General features: G+C 41.8%; 1 protein-coding gene across 2 annotated transcripts in view; it reads left to right on the top strand.

The window, feature by feature from the left end:
- The window catches only part of roraa (RAR-related orphan receptor A, paralog a), a 182,491-nt gene that overhangs the window by 130,333 nt on the left and 25,118 nt on the right, over window positions 1–27,040 (top strand). Inside the window, exon 1 of one of the 2 annotated variants that reach the window (XM_071498977.1) lies at window positions 4,975–5,579. The exons of the other annotated variant lie outside the window; for it this stretch is intronic. Coding sequence (XP_071355078.1) covers window positions 5,549–5,579 — 31 coding nt within the window. The 5' untranslated portion in view covers window positions 4,975–5,548. Of the gene's footprint in view, window positions 1–4,974; window positions 5,580–27,040 lie in introns of those variants that run through there. 2 annotated transcript variants of the gene reach the window in all.

The raw sequence follows: 27,040 nt of genomic DNA, 5'->3' as shown, positions 1-27,040 counted from the left end.
TTTACACGCCCACCCTCCCCCCGGAGCTGATGTCGGGCTATATTGGTGATGTTGGGGGAGTGTGTAAGTTTGACGCTAGGTAATACATCACACACTCCGGGGGGTCTCCCTGGTATGCTCCTCAATAATGAAGTTCATTCGTTAACTTCTCCCTCAAAGGCCAAGTTCCCCTGCTGCCCTTTTCAACAGCCATTGCAACTCTTACAGGAGTCACCCTACCAACAGAAAAGAAAAGAAAAGAAAAAAAACACATCATCATGCTTTTCCCCCTGACAGGCTCAGTGGTTGCCTTTGCAGGGCATGAAGAATAAGCAGGTCCATTACCAATCCCTCATGCCTGGTTATAGCCATAATTATCACAGGGAAAATGACCTGCTCTGTTTGGTTTGCCGTAGAGGGGCTGCGCCTTCCTAATCACCTCCTCCTTCCCTCCTGTCGCCCTCATGCCATGGAGATGGAGCTGGTTTTGGGGGAGTCTTGCCAGTTCATTAGAATTCACAGGGTTCCACCTCCCTGCCTAGCCAGGCTAAGCCTCTCACACAGGCTGCCATGCCTGCGATAATCTCCCCTCCTCGTTCACTTTCGCTCTTTCTCTCTCTATCCTCCTATCCCTTTCCTTTCTGTCCCCAAGGGCAGCCTCACACAAAAGAGATGCAGTGCAATTCATTGTTAAATCTGATTTCTATTGATCTATTGAAAATTTGCTCCGTGAGTTATATGATAGCACTACAGCAGTGTCGAAGATCTCTCTTTACCACTGCTGCTTTTCATCTGATCATCCAAATAAATAACCTTTGTTGAATAATTTTTCACGGTTGTATCCATCACATGTCCATCCACTTTCAGTGTGCAGACTCTTTACACTTGTGTTGCTGCTGAAGTTCCCAAAGACAGAAAGAAATGGCCTGGATTTCCACTAGCAGAGAAATAGCAGCAACAACTAAACAGCCACTAAACAACACAGCAACTACAGAGCTGTGTGCTGTTTTTCAGTGAAGAAGTTTAGTGCTTATCATGTCGTCCACAGCCTCTTGACATCACCTCATTCATACCTGCTAGGGGTCATTTAATGTGAAACAGGCACGCAAGTCTGCCTTAAATGATGTGAGGCTTGGTCAGTCCATGGAGGACAAATTGGCTTTGCTGCCTTGGTGACACAGTACTTTGAAAACACTTGATTCAGTTGATTTGGAAATACCAGACTCTCAGAAAAAGATTTAAATTTATCTCTATAAATAACCATGGCAGTAAAACAAAAGGCTATAGCCTTGTCAACCATTCACTATAAGCACTGTGTTGTTGATTTGGATTACATGACAGCTGACAGGTGTACACTTCACCTGTGTAGGAATGATATGCTTTCATATCTCTTCCTTTTGACCCTGCTGTTCTATAAATATTGTGTTTGTGTGTATGTGCATTGAGTGACAGATCGAAAGAGAGAAAATAGTGCTGAGCTGGCCATGGGGCTGCTGTGTATCTAAAGGATGAAGGGCAGTGTATATAGTCACTAACAGAGAGTCACGTAATTCAGAGTGTAACTGTAATGAAAAAGCACAAGATTTGCGTACATCTGCTACCTCACTAGACTAGACATACTGTGCTGCTCCATGGAAAATCCATTAGCCATAATGAGTTAACAGCATTTCCTGTAGCTACACATTATACCATAATACTACATTATACCGCAGCACAGCATCAGCATGTCATATGTTTTTAAACCCTTACTGCTCTTATTTAAACTTGTCTTTAAATGCAACCCTCTGCAGTCCTCTGGACATAACCCAATAGTGTCCTCTATTTTCACTGAAATAGATATTCTCTTTGTTGTCTGTGTGATTTATTGAAGTCTTCCCACAAGTGGAAGCCCCCAGGAAATTGCCTGGAATGGCCCTAAATTGGTTTATGATTGTGTGGTGTGGGCCGGTGCTGTTATGGTTCTAATATTATGCCCTCCACTCCTTGGCATCTATATTAAATTGATCTGTATTGTTTTCATGGAGTGCCTGTTGGAGCTTGTTAATTCTACGGCTGCTTCAGGCTGGTGGTGCACTTGCAAACATCCAGGTGGCTCTGTGGTAGAAAATAAGCCACAGCTCTCTAAAATACCTCACGAGATTGGGACACAAATTGAGGAAGTTCATAACTGTTTATCCTGTGGGGTCAAAGGCTGCAGAGTGCAACAGCATGCACACTACGTGTCCTCGGTCTTAGAGGCCAGTCCAGAGTTGTAAGAGTTAACGTGGATCAGCTGCATGGTGAGTCTGTGCGTGGAATGGCTACTGACAGACTGCTAATGAGGCCATTATCAGCTCTGGTCCTCTCCTCTCCTCCAGGGGCACCAGTGGATGCTCTGCATCTCATCTCAATTGAATTCCATTCCACAGGGCTTGTTTACAGTAAATACATTTGCTTGAATTAATCCAAGAGGAGTGTGAGACACATGGCTGGGATGGTCTTAATGCAGAAATTGAGAGTGTTGTGCTTGGTTCAGCTAGGTGTCTGTACCAGTAGTGTGTTGACAGAAACTTTTCACTATCACTATTTCTGTTTTATACACAGGAGCAAAATAAAATTGACTCAAATGATTCTATTGAGGGCTTCACATCACCACAGTAATACCCACTAACATATGACCATTGGTACCTCAATCAGTGCTCTAATGAACAAGTGTCAGCATTATATTGGCATACTGTCAATGGTAATGTGGAGCAGTCGAGGGAGAGTGTGGTGAAGAGCAAATGAGGCAGCTTTGCAGGAAACATCTGTCCTTAGGGAGGCCTGTGCTTTTAAGTACAATTATACACAGTTGGAAGGACTATATTTGTTGTAAAGCTGGAAGGATAGAACAACATCCAGATTAATTTATTTAGATTTGTTTGTTTTACAGTAAGTCTTTTGTTAGCTCACCTAAATTTCCCCAAAAAATGTATTTCCCTATGTTGGTATCTAGCTATGCAAATAGTTTTGGTTTTATTTGCACAGGCTGAGAGATATCCATCTTTGAGTGTCCTCTGCCACCACCATACAGCGGAGGTGAATGGAATTTGGTGTGTGTGTGTGTGTGTGTGTGTGTGTGTGTGTGTGTGTGTGTGTGTGTGTGTGTGTGTGTGTGTGTGTGTGTGTGTGTGTGTGTGTGTGTGTGTGTGCATTTGTAATTTGGATGAACCAACTCTCTAACTGTAGACATGTAAATGTAGAAAAAAACAAGTCATTACACAATAAGACCCTTTGTGACCTAAAACCTTACACTTCACTGAAAAGCTCAGTGGAAAGCTACTTAAATGTATCCAAAAATGACAAATCCAGCTCATTTGTTTTCTTTGTGCCCACATCTTGATTTTAATGTAAGATCTTTTAGATTTTTTTTTAAATATATGTATTTAGAGGGAGCCATACAGTGATTTTATAATCCTCCTAACCTGTAGAGAACATTCTCAGAAACTCACCTATTCACATACATAGATTTTTAAGTAGACAAAACATGTTCTCCTTCCAACTTTCTCCTGACGATCGCAATATGGATGTTATCCTCCTCTCAGATGTTCTTGGATAACCAGCCAACAGACTCAACCCCTGCTATCATGTTTTGTGTTTTTTTTTTCCCTTTAGCCATAGCTCAGAGTTGAGCCACGGCTGGTTCTAGAAAGACTGATACAGCAGCCAGTTTCTGAGAGACAACCACAGATAGTGGCAGTTAAACATGTTCCTGCGTGGGCCTTTCGCCCTGACTCATCTGGTGAACTTTGAAGATCTTGTGGGGAGACGCCAACATCGAAATGAGACGACTGCACTGTCTCTGACATCACATTGTTTTGAATAGTTTGCCAGGGCCCGTCTGTGGCTAGTTTGTATCACAGGCACGCTCCATTTGATGCTCAGTCTCATCAGTCTCTGAATGATATTTTGTTCATTAGACGGTGTGCAATAAGAGACCAGTGATGACACAACGTGAGTTAATGTGTTTAGTGACTCTAATGGATCCTAGAAGTCCTAATGAAACATTGCCATGGGAAGATTTATGTAGCAAGCTGCTGAGTCCTCATTTCCATTTTATATATGGTTAGAAGTACCTTTATTCAATGAACAGAACACAGTAGAAGACATCAAATGAATACAGATATGTAGAGTGTGAAATAGGAACAAATTAATAATCAAAATATCTGTTAAAGGAATTTTAGCCTATAATTCTGTGGGAAAGATGCAGTGCAGCTGCAGTGGTGTTATTGATATAAAAAAACTACAGAGGATGTGAAATGAGCCTCCAAAATTTTAAAATTTTAAATATTGGTGGTGTAAAAAAAAAAAAATAAAAAATTAATATTTTTTGTCCGTTTAATTTTTCGATTTCAAATGTTGCAGCATCTGAAACCGAAGCTGTATGATGTTTGTCTTAAGACGGGATGATATGAGCACCAGCTTATTCATGGAAATGCCAAATGCAACGTGGTTATTGGCCAAGGCTGGATTGCACTAAAACCAGAATATTGTATCAGAGAGAGGCAGCTGGTTAGGAGTCAGAACAGATTATCATATGAGAGAGGATGAGCGAGGAGAGGGGGAGGAGAGAGAGACAGAGAGAGAGAGATGGGTAGGGACTGGAATGGAAAGCAGGGGGCGAAAGTGAGGGGCATGGGAGGGAGAGAGGGAGAAATGATAGCAAGAAACTCATCGCCCGGTCGCTGTGGGGTGGAGGGGATCATCCAAACCCTTCCGTCACTATCTCCCCTTCTTCACCTGTCAAAAAGAGTGTGTGAGAGCCGTCGGAGTGTGTGTGAGAGAGGGAGAGGGGAATGCGGGTCCTCTGAGAGGTCAGGGGAAGAAGCTGAGACTCCACTCATCTTCTCTCTGTGTAGGGCCCACCGCTGCTCGCAGACATCTGGCCTCACACTGATCACTCATATCTACAGACAGGGAGGAGGAGAAGAGCGGTGCGCTTCGATCTTTGAGCCACAGAAAAATTACACTTCCCCTCTTATCCATCCTCTCCATGCTCCTGTTTTTTTTTGTGTTTTTTTTTTTTTTTGCTTCCTCCTTTTGTTTCTTCAGCTCTTTTTCACCTTCACCCCCTCTCTCATCCCCGTCTAGCCTTTTATCCCCTCTGACTTTTTTCTTATCCTTGACATTGCACCATTTTAAAAGGCAGAAAAAAAGAGGAGTAGAGGGGGCAGAACAAGAGGGTGAAAAACTGATGTCTGCGAGAACTGGTTCTGACTTTATCCTTGCACTAAAAAGATAAGCCAGAGAAGATAGTGAGAGTGTTGCTGTGTCTAGCAAGCCGGTATACAAGCCTCTGACTGCAATCAGTGGGAAGAGGGCCAGCTTCCCTGCCTGAGCTCTCAGCGCCCCTACTGGCTGCATGCTGTGCCAATCAAAGGCTAGTGGGTGGGGAGCAGTCAGACATGAACACTGATGTCACAGTCACATGGATTCTGGTGTGGTCATGCTCGGAGGCTGAGAGACAGAGCTGTGCTGGCCAGCTGCTGCTGAGACAGCAGTGGAGGGCTTTGCGCTGGTGATAGTTCTTCTCTTATGGACTCGAAGCTTAATGATGTATTTTGTGATTTCAGCTATGAAAGGTAAGAGCAAAATGCATGCTGATCCTGCACCCAGAGTAACAAGTAGGGAAGTATGGCTCCGCTATTCATAGCCTGCCAACTCTTTGCATTTCATTTGCAAGGCATGAGTGTGACAGAGAGAGAGAGAGAGAGAGAGAGAGAGAGAGAGGGGGAGAGAGAGACAGGCAGGGAGGGAGAGAGAACTACAGTAATACAGTGCTCCTGAATGCGTGCAAGTGAATTAAGCTTTCCTAATATCTCTTTTCATGCATGGACAAAATTTCTTCTTTTAATTCAGAAAAAGAAACTGAGCTAGAAACCTTCAACTTATAAAAATCTGTAAAGGTATTTTGTTTGGATGTTGTTGTCCTCTGTGTGTGTTTTCTAACTGCTGCTGTTGTGTGGGGTGCTGTGGAAACCACAGCCGGTGTAATCTTTGCACGGGGACGTAGCTCCTGAGCTTCAGAGCAGAAGTTTTTTTTGGCATAGATGTGTGATAGCATGCCGGGGCGGGGGGCGGACAGAGGGTCTTAAAGGGGGGAGTGGAGGGGTTCCTGTCGCTATTCCTTTTTGCCCCATTCTTAATCCTGTTGTTCCAGTCCAGAGGACGTGTCTGTTCCGCGGGAAGATGTGCGTGGCAGTGTTGAACGTGGGTCGCAGACAGGCGACAAGGCATTTGGCGCGACTGGCAGACTGTTATTCTTTGAGTTGATACTGGTGCATGTGTGTTTATATCTGTGTGTGAGTGTGTTGTGTTCCACTGACCTATTTTTTGGGTCGTCGGGTTTACATGTGTAGCCATGAGAGCAGGACTGGGTCCTCCCAATCGCTGTGATGTTGATCTAGTATGCTTAATCCCAGCTCTTCCAACCCCCTCCATCATACAGGCATACATGCGCACACACACATCCACGCAGACAGATACTGAAAGTGCAGTCATAAATACAGTGCAGTATACACTTCTCTCATGCATGCTTGCACAGACACACAGACACACACACACACACAGACACACACACACACACAGACACACACACACAGAAGTGCACATAATCATGTTTTTCACATGATTATGTGAACAACCATATCCAAACATATGTGCTCATATGCACCCATGATACAGTCAAATACAATAACCACCATGAGGCACACTGTCATTCTGTGTTAAATGAGAAATGTCAGTAATGATAATTTGATTTGATACTTGCTGCTTTTCTCTCCTCCCACCTGTCAAAAAATGAATTTAAATTTGTGGTGTTGAATTTATTTTTGTCAAGATCATAAAAAAACAATTTAGCATTTTCAAAATATGTCTGTGTATACATATTACTATAAGCAAATGTATTTAATGTCTGAAAAAGTAACGCTATAACCAAATTTATATATTATGAATATTATTATTAATATTGACTGTAACTCCTCCAGCATATTATAATTTCTATTTATAATTTTCCACATAAATTTGCCTTCCAGTTGCTGTTAAGTATCTTGCTGTTTATTTGAGATTGGTAACTATAACCAGAGCGTTTTTTTTTTTTTTCTACCAGTCACAGCATATGAAAATTCATTTATAAACTGAGGCTCACAGTCTCTTGTGATGTCTGACTTGTGTGAAGAAGAGAGTTCATTTCTGTGTCTTATTTTTAGTCAGACACATATGAAAAATGGCCTTTGAACCATTGTCCTTTATATGCAATTTATAGTGAAGGGCTTTATGAAATTCCATATTTTTGGACAGAATTGAGTGTCTTGTGCCATGTAGCTTTTCTATGACCTTTTTAGAGTGTGGCGTGTTCATAACATTTTAATTTGTATATTTCTTTTTCTCTTGACGTCATGTTGTAGATTTTTTTTTTAAGTCAGTTTTTAGATTGATACATGAATTTAGTTCATCAGAATTAAACATCTTAGTTAACCTGTTTAGTCGCCAGTTTTCATCTCGCCTTTTACTTCTGTCTTTCCCAAAATTGGTATTTTCAGTTTGACAGGGGCTGCTGGTGTCATCATAGGACGCTGCGACAGTGTCAGAAATTAAATTAAAATCTGAACAAGCTGTATAATTGGAAACTAATTTAAACAGCAGTAGTAATTTATTCCTGAAAATGGTCAGTGAAATGGATGAACAGCACAATGACTTGCTGCCTTGCCATGCACTCTGTCATTATGTTAATATTTTTATGCAATCACACAGCATGCGCCTTTTTTTTTTTTTTTTTTGGGGTGATGTTTTTTTCACTGTGTTTTATACTGTATACTACAAACTAATGCTAATGTATTATACCAAACATCTCTATGTGTCTCTGTGGCTTTGTTTCTCTCCTGCACCCCCCCCCCCCCCCCCCCCCCCCCCCCCCCCACCCACCACCACCCACACCCACCCACCCACCCCCACTCCCACCAACACCACCACCTCTCCTTCTCTGTTCAGCCTCTCTATCACACCACTGCCTCTCAAGTACCTAATTACCTGTAATGGAAACATCCCTCTCATTACCCCATGCAAATTAGCCAGCCTACTCAGCACAATTAAGATGAAAATTCCAATTACATAATTAAAGAAAGTTGTTTGATGTGTGGATCGACAGAAAAAGTAAAAAGTGCATCTCATTCACAGTACATATAATTAACCCCTTCAAAAAGGGCTTTACTGTGGCAAGGTGTGCATAACAGCAGTGTTTCAAAAGTGTTGAAAGCAAGGCCCAGGAAGCCACTACAGTGTATGCAGACTGCACATAAATATGTGATTTAACATGAGTGTGTAATAGACTGTAAAAAATGTTCTGGGGCCGTAGAGAAGGTAAAGCCAAATATCTTGTGATAGGCGCTTTAAGGCTATGTTAACAAGGCTGTAAATATTTGCTGTAGATTTGGTACTCTTTGTCTCTTTCTATCAGTGGCCGATTGAAGTGCTCACTACTCAGTGCTGCAGGCTCTCACACATTAAAGCAGAGGTTAACAAGATTGGCTATTATCCAGTTAGGGACTGAGGACATGAAGAGCCAAAGGAAAAATCGCCACAGATTAAGGTGAAGACAAATATAGCACAAGTCACCTGCAAAGATTTAAAATAAAAGACCCAATTACAAAGAATGAATATTTTAAGAAGAGCTGTTCTCACATTCTCTGATGTAAAAGAAACATATTTATTTTAGTCTGTGATTAAAGTAATTATTGTTCGAACGTGAACATAATTCCAATCACAGTGTTAATAGATTCAAATAAAATTTAGTACGAACTCCAAATTATATATCCCATAAAACCTGCATTCGTGAAAAGGGTTTTGATTTCATTTCACCTCCTAAGGGAGAATTTACATGTTACAGTAAAATTGAAAAGATGATATCTGAGCAGAGGAAAGACAAAACAAACAAGAGTCACTCAGACAGACGGAGGGCGTGTGCTTCAGCCCTCTCTCTTGCCTCTTAGCTGGCTGAGGAAGTGGAATGGCGTCCCCACAGGTTATTAAAGTGTGTGAGGTGTGCCAGTCTGTGCTGTGCACACTGAGACGAACATCCTGGCTGCCTGACTGTGTGTGGAGGGACTGGTTAATGAGATATTGACTGCCCATTGAGAGCATGGATTTTTGATTTGGCTCCATAGAAGTTGGGAGGAGAGCGAGGTGCACTCAGGAGAGGAGAGGAGAGGAGAGGAGAGGAGAGGAGAGATGGGCACTATTTTCTGAGTTTTTTTGTTGTTGTTGTTTTAAATTAATTATTAGTGTTGTTTATTATGTTACATTTTTTTCCTGATAATTCTAAATTATCTAATCATATAAAAGGTGATAGTAATCAATCACCAATGAATGAATTAAAATAAATGACAATTAAAATACCAACAAAATAAAAATGATTCAAAATGAAATTCTTAATCTGCATAGTGTATATAAAAATAGTTTCATTTTATAGTACTTAAGTAGTTAATTACTACCCATACTTCAAAAGATACTAATATCAAATGAATAGCTTTTCAGCATGTTAGTACTGATTGTGGAATTGAGTTGCCCAAACACACCAGAGACCGAAACAATCTTTGCAGCAACCAAAGAGACTAGAATACAGTCTTTTTGTTGCCATGTCTGAGTATAGTTTTTATACTGCACAGACATTAATCTGCGACTCCATCCAAGCCATTTCCAGGGTGCCAGACAGCTCTGTCAGTCATCTCGTCTTGTCAGTCACACAGTGTGGTTTTGACAGATTAGTCCAATCACAGGCGAGGTTAAATGACTGCCTTGTCCTATGGCCAATCAAACAGCGGGATACAACAAGCAGCAGAGGCTCAAGATAACCATCAGTCTACATGAGATCATTTTTTGTTCCTTCTGAAACATTCACACCGAGTTCAGTAACAGTTCTCAATATTGGCTCTCCAGTCAGGTAAAACACCTCACTGGGCTTAGTCAAATGCCTCTAACTTAAGGGTAATTTCCTACTTTACTTTCACTCAGTATTTCTGGAGTCACTTATAGATCCTTTGAAGTGTCTCCCTGTCATGCAGCATTTAGCTGCTGATAGAATACTTCCTCTGTCAGCACTCCTTAGATAATCAGGTACCACAGTCCATGGAGTTAAAGAACATTTTCACTTTCATTTTTTTTTTCTCTCTTTCTTCCTGTAGCTTCCACTGTAGAATATGTACAGACAGTAAAGACGTGGACATTATTGCTGTCATTCCCTTCTCTTATTTGTTGTTAGTAGCTATTTAAAATACCGACATGCACTCTGATTAGCATGGATTCACTTGAGAAAGTACAAAGAATAAAAGAATAAATTACACAGATGACTAATGAGAATAAATAACATTTATTTTGGCCTCACGTGCCCTGCTTTGCCCTTAAATGCTGTGCCACGCAGGGCTCAGAAGTTAACAATGTTTTAAGATAGTGAAGGGTGAAGTTTTTTTCCTCCTGTACTTTCATTCTGAGCGTGTTTCGTACCAATGGTTTTTTTTTTTTTTTTCTCTGTGCGCCTCTAGAGGGCTGTCCATTGGCTTTTTGAAGTTGCATCAAAGAGGAAATGGGGGAGAAAAAGCATTATTGATTTTGCGTTTTGTCTGACTCAAACACTGAGGACAGAAAAACACATAAGGAGTAAGGTGTTGGCAGTGGGGCAGCTCTGTCTCTTGTGTGTGAGCCAGAGGGAGACGGGGGAGAGACCAAAAGAGGTAGAAGGTGAGGAGTTACACCAGACAACACTAATGCATCTCTCCCTGGAGTTGTATGCTCAGTCCTCTTGCTTCCATCATTTCTCCTCTCCTTTCTGTTCTTAATGGCAGAGTAAATAAAGCCCATCACAGAACGGCTGGAGACAAACCTCCGTCTCTCCCCTCCATGTCGGATAGCTTTTCCTCCTCCTCCATCAGGCTGGTGACTCCCGAGCTCTGACAGCACTCTCCAGTTGACCTGCTTTTCCATGAAACACCAAGCTGCTCTCTTCTCAGTTGTAATCAGATCTCTCTGCTAGGCAAGCACGCCAGCAGCAGGCAAGAAGAGGAGTATTGTTTGTGTGCTTTATCACCTTTATCCTCCTCCTATGTCAGTCCAGCAGAGGTGAGATGACAGAGGAGTACTTTTCAGGTGTTAATGTGACCTAGAGTGACTGAAAAGGAGCTCTCAGTGACAGCCGCTGATAAGAGCTGTCATTAGTATGGCTTACTCAGCAGGTATGCTATGTACATACTGTATGGTATAGCCCCGTTGTGTGAGTCTTTGTTGATTTCCTAGGTTGCACATACAGATGTCTATGGAATTTATAGTAAGGCAAAGGACTGTAAACAGTGGTGGCATTGCCAGAATTGCAGCACAAGTATGCTGTAGAGTCAGGGAATGAGGAAGGGTCAGAGGTCACAGCATACTAAGTCACACTCCCCTCTGCTCCATGGAGAGCGACTGTGGCATCTAGGGACCCTGGTGGGGAACAAAGGATGAAAAATGAGAGGTGCCTGGAATTTTGATGAGATGAGGGAACAGGCAGCGTTATAACAAAGGTCGTCACAACATGCGCTCCGCCGCTTGATTACAAAAGGGAGAGAAGTGTGTGAGGCGTTTGATTACATGTCCCAGCAGAGGCCATTAGGGGTTCTACTTGTAGGAAGGCATCATTTACACTCATCTGATCTGGCGTCTGACGCTGATGAACAAACAGTCAGAATCCTCCTGAGCACTAGGGGGTGCTCTTCAAGAAAGACAAATGATATGACTATCTGCTTTCCAGAGTTTTGAACTTGTTACCGTCTCCTAACTTCACTGTCAGTTCTAACGTTACTCCATACAGCAGAATGTAACAAAGCATGTTTGAATGTCCCAGAGGAACCTGGGTGGCCCGGAGTGAGAACTAACTCTCAAGGTTGGCAGCGTTAGTCGCTCATCACCCCAACTAAGACGCATGAAAGGAATTTTATCGTCATAAATAACAAAGAAAAACAGCCTTGCCAGAACAGTCTGCTTAAGATTGATTTTTATGCACATGCATTCATTTGAAATAAAAGAAATGCTGCTTCAGAGCTAATTACAAAGATGAAAGGAGGGAGAATGTGCAAGGCAGTGAACTTTGTTTAAAGGCGCAGCACATGGCTTTTTCAGGGACATGGTGCTTTAATGAAACCCCAAACTCATTTATGAACTCATAGAGAATGTTTTCTAATTGAAACTGCATTTGCACAGTTGATAAACAGGGGAAAAAAGGATGCGCCCTTGCACATGTCTGTCTCAATATCCTAATTCAGCGAACCAGACATCAGAGCCATCTAAACAATGGGTGTCCTAGACAATGAGTGTGTGGATGTTTACCAGCAGGAGCAAAGGGGTTAACTGGCTGTGGAGAGGTCCTTGACCTATCTGAGATGAGCTCCCTGCCCCCTCTAGCAACGTGGAATATATGATTGCTGATTATGAGTTTATTCCCCATCGTGCTGAGCCTTTTGCTTGTCAGGATCCATCCCTCCCCAGCTGAACTGATTAAGGAGCTGGAGATGATGCTACAGCTCTCAGCGATTGCTGAAAGACTCTCAGAGAGCCTGGTAATCTGGAGTGCAGCTGGCAATCACCCACCACTGACTCTTTTGGAGGCTTTTCGGGTTGTTTTGTTGTTTTCAAGTGGGTTTTTTGGCATATTGTTGTCTTTGTTCCCCTGGGCTGCTTGTTTCTGGATGAGAGCTTTCCTAGTGCTGAGCACAGGTCCTTGTCAACCTGGCTGCTCAGCTCAGCCTCGTCCAGCCTCAACAACAGCAGCATCAGCAAAGACCCTCGCTCAAAGTCTCAGGATATGCTTATGATCACCTTCTTACAGGAGCCTAATTTGGGGGGGAAAAAAAGAAAGAGTACGCTTATCCCAGATGTAGACATAGCTCCTACAACCCAGTACATGGGACAAAGGCATCACATAAATTGAAAGAAATAGCACCTCAAAAGATGTATCCCCACGTAAACTTTTAAGGGTTTATGTGCCCTTCAATGGATTTCAGTCACAAGGAAACTTTTTTTTTTTTTTTTAAGCAGAAAGACTGGCACAACTGCTTTATTTGCTTGCAGGAATCTGTCACTTAGTTACAAATCAGCAGCTGTCGTCTCTTAAGTTTTGTTTTTGTCAATAGTTGCAGGGAAGAGGAAGGCAGTCCAGTTCCTGCTGCGCTGATGGCTGTTTTAATGCCTTTAATGTGTGATTTGGGGCAACAGAGGAGGAATGTGCCCAAACAGAGCATCCTCAGTTACTATCAAAGCTGTACAGCCCACTGCTAATGACGACCCACTGTCCAACGCATCACCCACAGTTTTACTGCTTATTGCATAGAGAAAATACAGTTCATATACTGCTGTTCAATTAAGACAAAAATATTACTAACAGCACTGTCTGGTTACTGTCTGTCAGGCTCAGAGGTGGATGCACAGTCTAATAAACTGAAGGAGAACACTGTAATTTTCTCTTGTGTATTTGTATTCGAAGGCTAATTTAGAGCTCATGTTACCGTGCCCAGATCTGCAGTCAAGAGTAAAGCTGATGGAGTTCCAGATGTGACACCATCAGTCCCAGTAAACAAATGGCAATTGTCTGAGCTCTGCTTCCTTATGTAAATGAAATGCTTTAAGGTGTTGTACTGCTGGGATGAAGGATGCCAAACATGTGCCATGTCTAACTACAGTGTCTGAGAGATGATGGGTGGGAAGCTCCTCCCAGACTCTGTTCGTACGTGTGTGTGTGTGTGTGTGTGTGTGTTTAGAAGGGTATCATATACACGTTTTTATGTAGCAGGAAATCTTTATTATTTGTATATTAAATGAACTGGGGTTTTTTTACACATGTATGCAAATATTTAAAAGTGCGTGTTACATTACATACAGTGTATGTAAGTATCATTAATTGTATAGGGAATAAATTGCAGTGTCTGGTCAAATCTAAATTTAAGGGTCCTCCTGCTTAGATTTTATTTTCATTTCTTTGTTAGATTAATAAACAGGCAAATTTCAGCTCTTAATATTTCTTCTCATTGTGTACCAGCCTCGTTGTTGTGGATCACATTAGCTGTCACTGTGGATAAACAAAGGTAAGGGAAAATGAGACAGCATGGGAGAGAGGTGAAGCAAATTTCCCTGAAATTGAGGCTGATCAGAGTAAAACTACTGTATGTTTGACATACCTTGCCCACTTGAGCGGAAAGGAAGTTGTTTTTTGATCTTTTGACACATGATTACATTGGGCCTTTCTGCTTTGATCTCAGCATGTTTTTTTCCTTCTTTCTCTTGATGTGGGATTATTATAATTTATACATAAGGGATTTTGTTTTTTCTTGGGCCTCAGCAAACTTGAGTAAACATCGTATACATAGTAGATTAACATTGTATTCATTTACACATTCTCATTAGTGAGTCCTAAGGTAATTAATCAGAGGCCATGGTATATAAGAAGATAGACACTACTCAAATAATTTATTCCTTTCTACTTTTACCGAGTGTGAGAAAAAGTGTCTGATCAATTCCTCCCTTAGATGTAGCTCTTTGAAGACATGCAGTGTCTTATGAGAGCACCACCACCGTATTTATTCTCTAGAAACTGAAGGCTGCCGACCTTGCTTCTACTGTACAAAAGATTGCAGGGGATTGTTGCCTGAATCATCCTAATAGCCAACACTTCCCTCTAAATAAATGAACCGTATAACCCCAATTAAACCTCGACAGGTGTAAAACATTCACTTTGCTGTCTTGTGTTGCGGCACAGCAGCTTCGGTTGGGTTCAGAGGCTGCAGTGTACTTTTGGCCCAGGTAATTACACTGAAAATACAAAAGGCTTGATACTAAGCTGAGCCTTTCTTGCTCAGTTAGAGATCTGCAGATCATTTATGATTCTAATGATTAGGCACCTGAGGCACAATTTCATGAAAGCAGAAAAAAAACATATGTGTCCCTCCTTTATGTATATGAGATCACAGAAGGGTGATGAAAGGGGCAGTTTTGCTCAGAAAAAATTGTGGACATTTTTTAAAAGAAGGGTGTAGCAGGTAAAGGAGAATTGCACTGTTGCAACTTCAAAAATGTTAATGACAAGGTGTGCGAGAGCTTGAGTAAAACAAAACGGAACAGCTTTGACACAGTGTGCAGTGAGGAAAAAAAAAATGAAAACAACATCTGGTAATGCTAGCTGACGTAATCACTTCATGGAGCAATACATAATAGCTCATGATGTGTATTTGTGTTACAATCAAGGAAATTTGCACTACATACAAGCAACACAGTGGAACTGGATGCTCACTTATCGTTCCTGTAATGTTAATGTACAGAAATGTCTGGATTTTAGTGTTGAACTTGCCAATGTACTGATAAAACATCATAGTGGATATATGTTTTTATGTTGTTTTGTGCATCTGTGCACGATTCTGAAGATGTTTGTTCACTGACACCTTGTGCGTGATTTTTACAAGCACTTATCAGACTGAGCAGACTGAGCTGCAGTTGTGTGCTGGGAACTCAGCCCAATACCACTACGTCCTATAATTTCTAAAGAAAGAAAGAAAGAAATTCTAAAGAAGAATTATAAATTGTAAATAGATGCAAAACACAATCATTTTTGAAATTTGACAATTGCATCACTGGAAACTTTGCAATGCCTCCTCCATGTTCAAGGCTCTTGGTTGAATGGAATCTGATTGGTTGTGTGCAGTAAGGTTAAACATATTGTTTGTTTGTTTTTTTCTAATTGAGCAATGGTTCAAGCTGGTGCTTAACAACTCTGCCAGTGATCACATGTAGACAGACTTTAACTGCAACCATTGTAAATGAATTTTGTCACTACATGCGTGTGCCTGGAGGGCAGTCTCACTGATTGAGTAATTTGTAGCAACCTAAGTAAATCACATGCTAACCGCATGCATTTGCAAGCACAAATTGAATGAACACTCTGAAAAGCGGAGTGCAATAGATACCAACAGTTATTTTGACGTTTTATGTAATTTTTTAAAGTAAGGAAATTTAAGATCAAAATACTGTCTTACACTTTTGTGAATTATATATCAGAAGTAAGATACATGTCTGTGTGTTTCTGTTGGTCCAGAATTTCAAAAGATTCCAGCACTGTGAATCTTTTATTTCCCGACATACATGTGTTAACATGAGTTTTTCTCGTTGGTTCTACCACAGAAAGGCAGGGGTGGTATATTTCAGCAGCTCGGTTTCTCTCTCACAATTCAGAGATTGTTCAGTTTGTATTGTAAACTTAACGTTATCCATAGGCAACAGATATTTTATGGCTATTACTGATGTATGTTTGTAAGATAGAGTTGATGTCACGATAGTATATCCCTTGAGGAAACATAAATGCCTCTGATGATGAAGGGTTTATTTTTAAAACTACAGGAAAGGCTTTCAGCAGATTAATTCCAGTGTGTGGTTCTCACTGTGGTAGAAACAAATTGATCTTTACAGAATTAGTGTGTTTGCTGCATAAATCTCAAATCTATTCCTGAAACATATGATTGTGTTTAACGTGATTGGATGCTTCTACATTGCCTTTGAGTGATAAAAGGAAGCCAATCCACCACGACTGGATTAGAGCTCAAAGTACAGTAATGATAGCTCGGTGTTTCTCCATTGACCCAGGTGTGTTGTCTAAATACAATATGGATGTGCAGGGCTGCCTGTGTACTCCAGTGCTGGGAGACTATTTGCTGAAGGTCATTTGGGATCATAGCATGCCATTAATAATTCCTGAAAGCATCCAACATCTCCATCTGTTCTGCTGCATCCATCGCTCCACTTCAAAGACAAAGGCAGCGTTTGCAGGTTAGCATTAAACCTGCCTCCAGGCTAAGGTGTTGGAGGTGGGATTCTTTGTTGAGAGAACATATCTCTGGTCATCAGGTCATAATGTTTGCATGTTTGCTCCCACAGCTTGAATTGATAACCACATAGGTACACAAAGACTTGCAGATGTACATATACTTTGTATTGTAGCAATTGTGTGTGTTTTTTAGCTTTCACTGGCTGAGACAAGTGCACATGTGTGGTGCAATAAATCCACACGTACCCTTAACCCGTACTAGTCTCTCTACAGGGATGCATTTACCACCCTCCACTGAGTCTGGCCGGTCAGCTAGACAAGGTGTTAACCAGATAAATTATCAAAGTTGATTTTAAACAAAGCATTTACTGACATGCTTTCTGTATTTGTGTGTGTGTGTGTATAGTTGACAAAATAACACATATTCACCTGTGTGCACGGCTTTCAGTGCAGTTAAATCGAACCAGGTCTCAATGACAGGCCCACTTTAGACATGCAGGAGTCCTGCGGGGAGTAAATGGATGTTTGGCAGTGGCATGTGCTGCCCAGGCCTGGTGGGCGCAGTGGGCGAGGAGGCAAGTGCCTGGCTGAGTGAAAGATGGCAGTGTGCATGGAGAGTGTGTGCACACAGCTGAGGCTGTGACAGAAAACAGTAAGAGTTCTGCTCCTGCTGCTCCATCTTCCCCTGCCAATGATAGACCTCCACTTTAATTTTGTTAATAGCACAAGTGCGGCCGTCACGATGGACTCGGAGCAGCCTGCAAACAGCTATTTTCACCCGCTCTTCACTCATATGTAGCTAATCATGAAGATGTGTTTGGTTTATTTGGAAAAGAGGGATGGAGAACTTTGCTTGTAGGAAGATATTTCAGAATTTACGGTGACACAAAGAACACAGCGTGTCATTCGATGAAGCGTACAATTATTACTGCTTCACCCCCTCACATGTGGTCTGCTGATAAAGCACCTGTACCCATGAGTAACTCCACCATCTTTCAGCCCTGGGCTCTTGTACTGTACTGTAGGGCTGACCAGTGAGTCTACTCAAATCACCATCAGCTCCAAACTGCTTAGCCTGGCCTATTTGAATTTCACATCTCTGCTGACTCATAACCCTGTCAGGGCCTTTCTTCTTTATCGTGTCTGTGCCTCCGGTGGACTCTCATCACAAGCATTAGAAATTAATTATTCAGATTAGAAACCGAGCCACAATTACTGTGATTTTTGTCAAAGGCTTTGTTTTGGCTTAATGTTGATATCTGATCGGGATCATACTGCAGAGCTTAGATTGTCTTTGAAAGCAATTATTTTGCTGCATTTATTCATTCAAGACATTTCAGCGGAAGTTATTGGCTGTGTTCCGAAGAGCCAGGGAAGAATGGAGGAAATGATTGTGGCTGGTGACACACTCTCAAAGCAGTCCGGTTAGTGCGAGTGTGGCGCTTTGCCGGCCGCGACGCAGGACAGCGGTTCAGATCAACATGATAAAGAGGGACTGATTGAGCTCCGTGCAGCCACAGGAAGCTGAGCATTGGGGTTCAAGGTTATCTGGACAAATCAGACTCCTGTTTCCATTCATCCCCCCTCACCCACCAGCCAGGCCTTCCTGGGCAAACCAGCAAATTAGCAATTCTGATGTCTGCAAGCAGGTCTGGCAAGGGAATGCCTGTGAATCCTAATGCCATGATTAAACTTTCATATCCGTCCGGGGGAAGTGCTGCATATACAAAATAAGCAATCTCTTTTTATTTTTCAGCACTTTAAGAAAGGCTGTTGAGATTGGCAAACATAAACCCTTCAATAGGGTTAAATGGACCGGGCCAAGTGGCGGGGTGGGAGTGGGTATGGGGCTGGGGAGGATTCCTTCAGTAAAATCACTCAAGTCTTTGGTTGTCTTCAGCGGATATAATTGGTATCAATATACTTAACATAAGAAACTGTATTTGATTTAACACGCCGCAGTAGTCATTATTCCACTGTAGCTTTGCATCTGTGGACAGGCCCCACCCTCAGACCCTAAACATAGTAAATGACACCACAGTATTTGTTATGGAATAATATATTAAATGGTAATGTTGTGGCAAATGGAATACCCAGTCAATGTTACGCTCCCGTGGTCGGCCATGCTGAGTGTAGGGAAGAGAACCGGGGGGACAGAGAGCCTCAGTCCGAACAGTGAGCCGTGCCTGGATGTGGCCATTATGTAAGATGGTCTTATCAGGCTCTACCTCCTGCTGAGCCACAGCCTAGCTTCCCTCTGCTCCCCCTTCCTGGTGCTCCCAAAACATGGGCCTTCATTAGCAGGGCTAAATATCCCCGTTCTCTGCAATCTCTATCATTTCTTGCCTTGAGGCAATCCGATAATTACCTGTTCTCATTTCCCCTCCTTCTGGCCAGCAGGGAAGTGTTCTGACTTGCATTAGTTTGCATGAAATATTATCAGAATATTGCACATTTCTCCATCCTGCAGCCTCTGACATGGGGAATATGGAGTCACAGGAGCATTGATTGACAGGTGTCTGTCTTTCATGTTCCTCTGAGAATAGCTGCTTTGTTCTGAAGTTACAGCAAGAATTTTGATGGAGGGAGGAATGAGTGCGTAATGTGTATAAAGGCTTTGTTGCTTTGTTTAACACCCGTCTTCCATTATTTCCGGGCAGTATTGTTATGCATTACATTTGTCTTTGTTACCTACAATGTAGGTGTAAAAGAACTCCCAGATTTTATGAATTTAAACTCACGAGTGAGTTTTACTCACAGAAAAACTATCCTCGTTGTAATAGAGTATCATCTCCCTCTCTGTGAATTTACAGGGTTTTGGAAGACAGATGCGTACATGGCGTACAGTGCCTGGGAGGAGAAGGCATCTTGTGTAGTTATGGTCAGTGTTATGGTCAGAAGGGCCAGCTGCACATATTCTGTCTCATGTTATTTGTTCCTATCAGTAATAATGTCCAGCGGCTGTGGATCAGGAAATAAATGAGCAAAGGCAAGAAGCTCCGCTCAGCTTAACCTCTGCAGTCAGTGGAAATCAAATATGATCGCCTTATAGTACGCAAGTAACTGTGTTGATATAATGCACTTCATCCTCATTTCTCTTTTAAGACGTCTGCTGCTGAAGCGCAAAATTTTCCTACTTCAAATATTGCAGTTTTTAGAAGGTAATGTAATGCATGATATTTGCCAAAATGTATCTATTTTATGCCAGCAAAGCTATGAACATGACAGTTTTTGCAAGTGTAGAGACAGATTGCAGCCAATTTAAAACATGTCTGTAAATGTCATTCACAAACGTGTATTGAAATTTTAAAGGAACTTGTGTGTTAAGCAGAGGATCCGTCTGATATGAAGTTGTTGATGCATGAGCTTAAGCCAATTCAGTGTCTCCCCTCACTTTGCTGTGGGAAGCAGTGATGATTTTGGACTTTGTGATGGTCACTTTAATCTCTAATGAAGGCGCGTCCCTGGCTCTGCTCAGCCCTCTGATAGCAGAGCAGTCATAAACAGGCCTGTCAGGGGGATTGCAGCGCTAGCAGTGCAAATGGCAAAGAAAACCCCAGGGACCAAGCAATGCTAGCATTATGGTCTAATTCAGACACAGCTCGGAAAATACAGACTTTCATAGGAGAAAATTCTTCTGCTCTGCCTTTCTAGCTTTTCCTGCGTGCCTGAATCCCAGCATGGACTCACTTTTCCCCTTTAATCACAAACAGTGCCCACTTTACTCCAAGTATATGAATCACATTCCTATGCCGTCATGTGATCAACATATCCGTCAAAATACTGCAAACTAAAATACTATCAGGCTCATTCCAGCTGCAAATAAACACTCAGCTTTTAAGATTGCATCACAAATTGAGCATAAAATTTGTGTTTCTAAATTCAGTTACGCCGTGTTATGGCATACGCTTCTTTTAGTTTTACAACATTACCATACAAATGAAGACAATTTCATGTTTAACATTTAGTGCGAGATGTAAATGTGTGCTCAAATGATTCTGTGAAACTGATTACTGGCTGCTCTGTGTTCTGACACATCCTGTGCTCATGCAGCATGTGCGACAGCTGGTTAGTAATTAGAATAATCTTCTCCCTGGTAGTGATTTAGCTTTCATGACTGCAGCTTACCTCAAATTGAAAATAAATTTATAGATAAATGCCTTTGTTGTTCCAGCAAATTATACCGCTGTAACTCAAAGGAGCCAAGTTGTTTATTTTGGTAGTAAAGGAGCAATCAGAGAAAACAAACAAAGCACTGTACGAGTGCTGTCAGATTAATAATGATGCTACCCAGCGGTGATGATACAAATGATTATTTTTCAGCACACTCTACACCACCTCATCATGGTAATTATAGATACTATATCATTATTATATCAAGTATTCACTCCAGATTATCAAGATAATTGAGGCTTGCTCCACGATTGCCAAGTTCACCGAGCTGCCAGTAAACAGGGAATTACTGTGCAGGAGAGGAACACACACATTTTGTTAACCACAGCAAACTAGTACTGAGTCAGTTTGGTGTGTTCATGTTCACTCTGTATTTTTCTTAAGTGCGCACAGATACGTGTGTACATACACACAAGGATACACACACACAAACATCAGTCGACAGTGTGAAGATGAGGCTATACATGAGATACATTGTTTTTCTCCCAGCTTCTGCTCTGGTGTATCTGGGCAAATCCCATGGTGATGAGGCGTAGAATCTGTCATGGAGAAGGCATAAGCCTTTCATATGCATAGCAGAGATAAGAGGCAGCCATTTTATCAGGCGAGCTGTCGCTCCAACATGCTCGCATGTTATGTGTCCCCGGGAGCGCCTCCAGAAACATGTCCCTTTAATGACACGGCCCGTGCTCGCCAAGAGGACGCCCAGTTTGTTCTGAGCTCTAACCTGACAATTATGCCAATTACACCAGGCAGCAATGTTGACAAACACACCGGGAGAATTGCTACAGTTGATTGGTAGCTGTGTTTCGAAGTCCCCTGCTGTGACCTCTTCTGTAATTTAACTAGCATGGAGGAGAATTGCAAAGGGTATTTCTAGAAAATTCCCCAAGCCTTGTCTTCTATTGTAACGGGGCAACGTTTGTGCCAAGTGAACAGGCAGAGAAATGGATCTAGTGTGTCAAGAAGGCAGAGAGAGAGAGAGAGAGAGAAGTCATTCTTCCTGCTAGTCACCACTGTATTCAGTTTGTTTGGATTCATAAAGAGTGTTGTGTTTCCTGCCAGGCGGGGCCAACATGTAGAAAGTTGTTGTGGTGGATCATATTGCCTCTGAGGATTAGATCACAAATACTGACCGAGCACCGCTAGCTGCTACTTATGTAAGCCTTAAAGAGCACTACTGTTGGCACCTGAGTATGAAGCTCAGCCGCCTATGAAGTGAGGCAGGAGACACTGCCAATATGGAAGCATATTAACAGCACCATGGCTGCTCACTTCCTACAGCATGAAGTGTGAGCACTTGGTTAGAATACATAAAGGCTTTTTCAGCAAGTTTTTTGAGCAAGAACAGCATTGTACTGCATCAGCCTATTTGCAAAAATTCTGTCTTGATAAGCACGCACCTTTTGAAGGGAAAGAAGACGATCCTCCTTTTGTTTTGGAGCACATTAACGTATTGATTTCTTCCAAGCACAGCACATGATTTTTTAATTTCAGTCTCAGAATAACAAGGTGTGATATGATTGGCATGAAGATGTCATTTCAAGTGAATCTTAAATCAAAAGAAACATAGAGCTATGACATTTTTAGACCAGATTTTTTGCCATATTACAGACTACTTCTTCTAAAGCCCGCAGGTTTTTTTTTTTTTTTTTTTTTTTTGGTTTTTTTTTTGCAGAACGACAGAATTTATTTTCTGTCATACTCTAGCAGGTTTACAACACCTTGCACAGAGATTTAAAGGCAACAACAGCCACAGATTACAGTTTAACACTGAGGTCAGGAGCTGTTCTGTAACAGGTCACTTGAGCTCTGGTCTGGTCATGTAAGCACTGGGCTGAGAGCAGCTGGGGTTGTGCCATGAGTATGGTTTGTATCTTGAGTTACCTTTAAAGCTAGAGTCAGAGCTGGTCAATGTGAAGTGCTATTGCGTACTGAGAGCATGCTGTACTGTTTGTAAGCGCACAATAACACACAAAGGCAGGCAGGAAAGCAGGCAGGCGGCTGCCTCTGCTGGCCTGGTCAAAGGGAGCAGAGCTCAGTCCCAGCATGTCCCTCTCCTTCTCTTACATAACACGCTGTTAAGCTGGAGTTAGCAAACATTAGAGGTCAGCTGGTTATTGGGACAGTGGAAATGTAGTCATTCACTGGAGCACTATTTACAGTAGAAAAATGAGATTGCTGTGTTAGGCAAACAATGGTTTTCCTCCTGCCGTTTGTTATGAGTTGAAAAAGTAAACACTTTTTTGGCTGATTTGTTCTTTGGTTCACGTTCTATACAATGATGATAAAGCTCAAGATAGAGGGTGTGTTGAATGTAAAGCCTTTAAAACTAGACTGTTCCGTCCACGTCTTTGTGCCACCGCCCACATCCAGTCTTTGTTTTGTTCTTTGGATCTTTCCATCTTTCCTTGAGGACATAGTGTTTTCCTGTTACCATGTTAGTGCAGTCTAACCAGTGCTGCTTGTTAGAAATGTCTAATGTCCCTTCACAGTGAAGGTGCTGTGATTTACACCTACTTTATGTTTGATGAAGAGAGGCTGGGGAATCCATTAGTGTCCATCTAAATTACATCAGCCAAACCACTGACACCAGCATGCACTCCGCTGCCAGCTCATTGATTAAGAACAGTTTCCATTGGCCTTATGTAACTGGGCCTTTGCATTAGTTTAACAACGCTGCTGTTCTCCTGTTAGTGGCAAGAAGGGCCATTGTTGAATACAGTTCAATTTTTCTCTTGTTAGAGAGAAATGTCCAAATGAAATAAAAGCTTCCAAGATTAAGCAAAAATTTTTTTCACCTTCCTAACTGGGGAGTGAAAAATGTAGGGACAATTTGTAGAGGTAAGCCGATGTAGCAGGTGATGGCACTGTAGCATTCATTCAGGACAGTCATAAAAAGACATCACATTGTCCAAAATAATATCCTAGAAAACAACCTTCACTTCCGCGTGATTTCGGAGACGTTCTCAAGGCATCGTAATTATTGACAACGCATGTGAAAACCAAATTTAGATTGCTGTTGGAAGTCTCCATCTTAATTCAGTCAACTCTTTTTAAACCCCCCCTTTGGTTTTTGATAAAAGAAAAGGCAATGTCAATCAGGGGAACTAATGGGAATGTGCATTTTGTAATTCACTCAAAGGGAATCATAAATTGAAAAGAGTTTGCAACCTTTTAACACACTCACATACACCAGCGCTGACAGTCAAGCTCCATTATCTGACAGCTGGAGAGGTTAAAAATAACTGTGCTCGCAGCAAATTAGACGTATCATTTGGCTTCTAAGTGAGAGATGAATCTTTGTGTGGATGCTCCTGCCATGCCGTGACACAGGGGCAATATATCAGGCTGCGTTTGCCTGTCTTTCTCATAAACTCCAAATGGAATTGTAAACAGATGAAGCAATTTTACACCAAATGTATTCTCTCTGAGTCGCTCCTATGCTACAGTGAGAAGCCCAGCTACCATACACATATACATTACTGCCCCGTGCACTCTCAAGCCAAAGTACATAAATCATAATTTGGCCGCCTGCAGGGTTATTGCCATCGCTCAAAGCCAATCCTCGAAGTGTTTTATATGTTACTTTGACAATAAATCTGATGTTATTGCACATATGTGGGAAGGACTTTTGAAGATCCCACTGCCTGTTATTTCTCATCTCACACATAAAGGCAGATTCACACACGCTGCACAGTAATCTTAAGCATGCACAAACAAATACGCACGGATAAACTATATGAATCTCGGTTCTGCTCGTCACAGTCAAGTTTTTCATGTCATTCAATAGCACCTTGCCCGCCTATGCATGCATTTTATGTCAGGTGTCGGAAGGTGGGGTGTCAGTTCCCATTTAGGATGGCAAAAGAAGTGTAACTGTGGGATCCCTGTTACAATAAGGTAAGTAAAGAGATTTCCATGTGAGGCTTAGGTGACAGCAGAGGTTTAGCATTTCCTCTAAATGCCTAACAACATCATTGTTAATTTATAGCTATTTAATCACTTACTAGAGTAAGTGCAGGAAAAATGATCTTTGTGTCATCTTGTCTCACAAGGTAATCTCTCGTATTTCCTTGCTTAAACCCATGCTCTAAATTTGTCACTGACTGTGTGTAACCACGTTCACCCCTGAGTTTTAAGATGAGTTTTAAGTCTGCATATTTACTGAGCTCAGTGTGGCCCTGACTCCGTCTGCTTGACATGATTTATCACATCCAGCCTAACTGACAGGTATTGATGTGATACAAGGATAAATGCAGTAGATTGATGGAATTAAAGCCCACCCTATTGTTCCCATGCTGTGCATCACTGACACATGTGAGACTCATGTCTCTCATTAAAGAAAATAAATGCTTCAGGCATCCTCTCTGCAAAAGCATCAAGTTTGTGTGCGTGCCTGTGTGTGTGTGTGCGTGTGTGTGAGTGAGTGTGTGTGTGTGTGTGTGTGTGTGTGTGTGTGTGTGTGTGTGTGTGTGTGTGTGTGTGTGGGAAGCAATCTCAGTTGTTTTCCCTCTCTATAATCTCTCCCTCCTTGCACAATGGATTTAGCCTGGCCTTGAATGGAAGAGAGTACAAATTGCAGTTGACTCTAAACAGCAGAGCATTCACCCTGTTGACAGAGCCCTGGACGTGTGATTATATTAAACAAAGGGCCAAGACCATTGATTATTTAATTAACTTTCAATTAATGCTTGTGAAAAAGACAGGATCACAACTACAAGTGTAGCCGTGCTTCTTTGTTGAAGCATCGTCGTGTTATACCCACGGGCAATCTTATATGATGCATCTAAGCCACTAAAGAAATCTAATCTTAACTATGCAAGACAAAAAAAAGGAAAAGAAAAGAAAAAAGTGCAAGAGAGAAGCTTTTTTCCGCTTTACGTGCACGGCAGGCACTTGGCTGTGCATCTAAATTTTAGGGAGCTAGTGTTAACTCTATATTTGGATTCCACTGGAGTGGATTAAGGATTCTTTACTGCAAACCCACGGGATTCTCAGAGACATAAAAGAGGAGACTGTTTGCATCCATGCTATACAAATAATTGCAGGTTTCAAATCAAGTGTAATTTCAAGCACCAGCTATATGGGAGAGAGTGGGCTTTGATGTACAAATCCACAATTCATGGGGGATTAGCACCCCAAAGGTTAGCAGTTGCTAATTACAGGAGATTGGTTATACATATCTAACAAGGCAAGAAGACAGCCTTAATAAATGTGAGGATTCATCAGGAAAAAGGATAAGCGGCTGTGATAAGCGGACATGTATTTGAATCACCATGGACTGATACCCTGTAATGCCCTTCTTCATACAGTGGAAGGAAAGAAGCACTGTCTCTTCCATTGTCTTTACAAACACCATACCTTGTGCGATATGAGATTTTCAAGATGCATTTGTGAATGCAGATTTGTGCAATCATATAAATTAACCTCTCAGATATTCTTCCTGTGTCTCTTACTGCAGCAATTTCTCTTTTACTGTATTTTGCTTGCAGCATTCAGTGCTGCATTACCATAATCCTTGGTTCCCTTCCACAAACCACCACTGGCTAAATGAATCTATTATTTTTGCCTGGAGCTGAAAAGATGCAACAAAATGCAATGCATTAAAGGGAATGAAACTTGTGATAAGCTGCGCATTTTCTCTATAATAGCCTGTCTACAACAGACTTTTTACCCACGGTTGGAAGTATCAGCACACTTGACCTTTAATAATCTGAATGTTGTAAGCTTAAAAGGTGGTATCAAACCCTAAACCTTTCCACTGAAAAAAAAAAAAAAAAAAAACATTATTCAATTCTGAACACCATCATTTAGTCAAGCTCCGGCTCACTGGCCCTGTGTGTTGTTGATTCCCCTGACCGATGACAGCAGACCTGGCCAATGTGGCCTCGTGTTTTCATATGGCCCTAAATTAAACATGTCCGAGCCAAGGCAGGCACTTGCTCTGCCGCGGGAAACGCTTTTTCATCTCCTAATGAATGTGCCTGAGGGGGTCCCACAGGGGGCTCCACTTCACCCCTCATTAGGCGGGGTGCTGCGTCT

Source organism: Trachinotus anak, unplaced genomic scaffold, assembly GCF_046630095.1.
Source record: "Trachinotus anak isolate AG129_WGS33_773 ecotype Australia unplaced genomic scaffold, CSIRO_AGI_Tana_v1 ptg000002l, whole genome shotgun sequence".
Lineage (NCBI taxonomy): Eukaryota > Metazoa > Chordata > Actinopteri > Carangiformes > Carangidae > Trachinotus > Trachinotus anak.
This window is presented reverse-complemented; position numbering and strand designations above follow the sequence as displayed.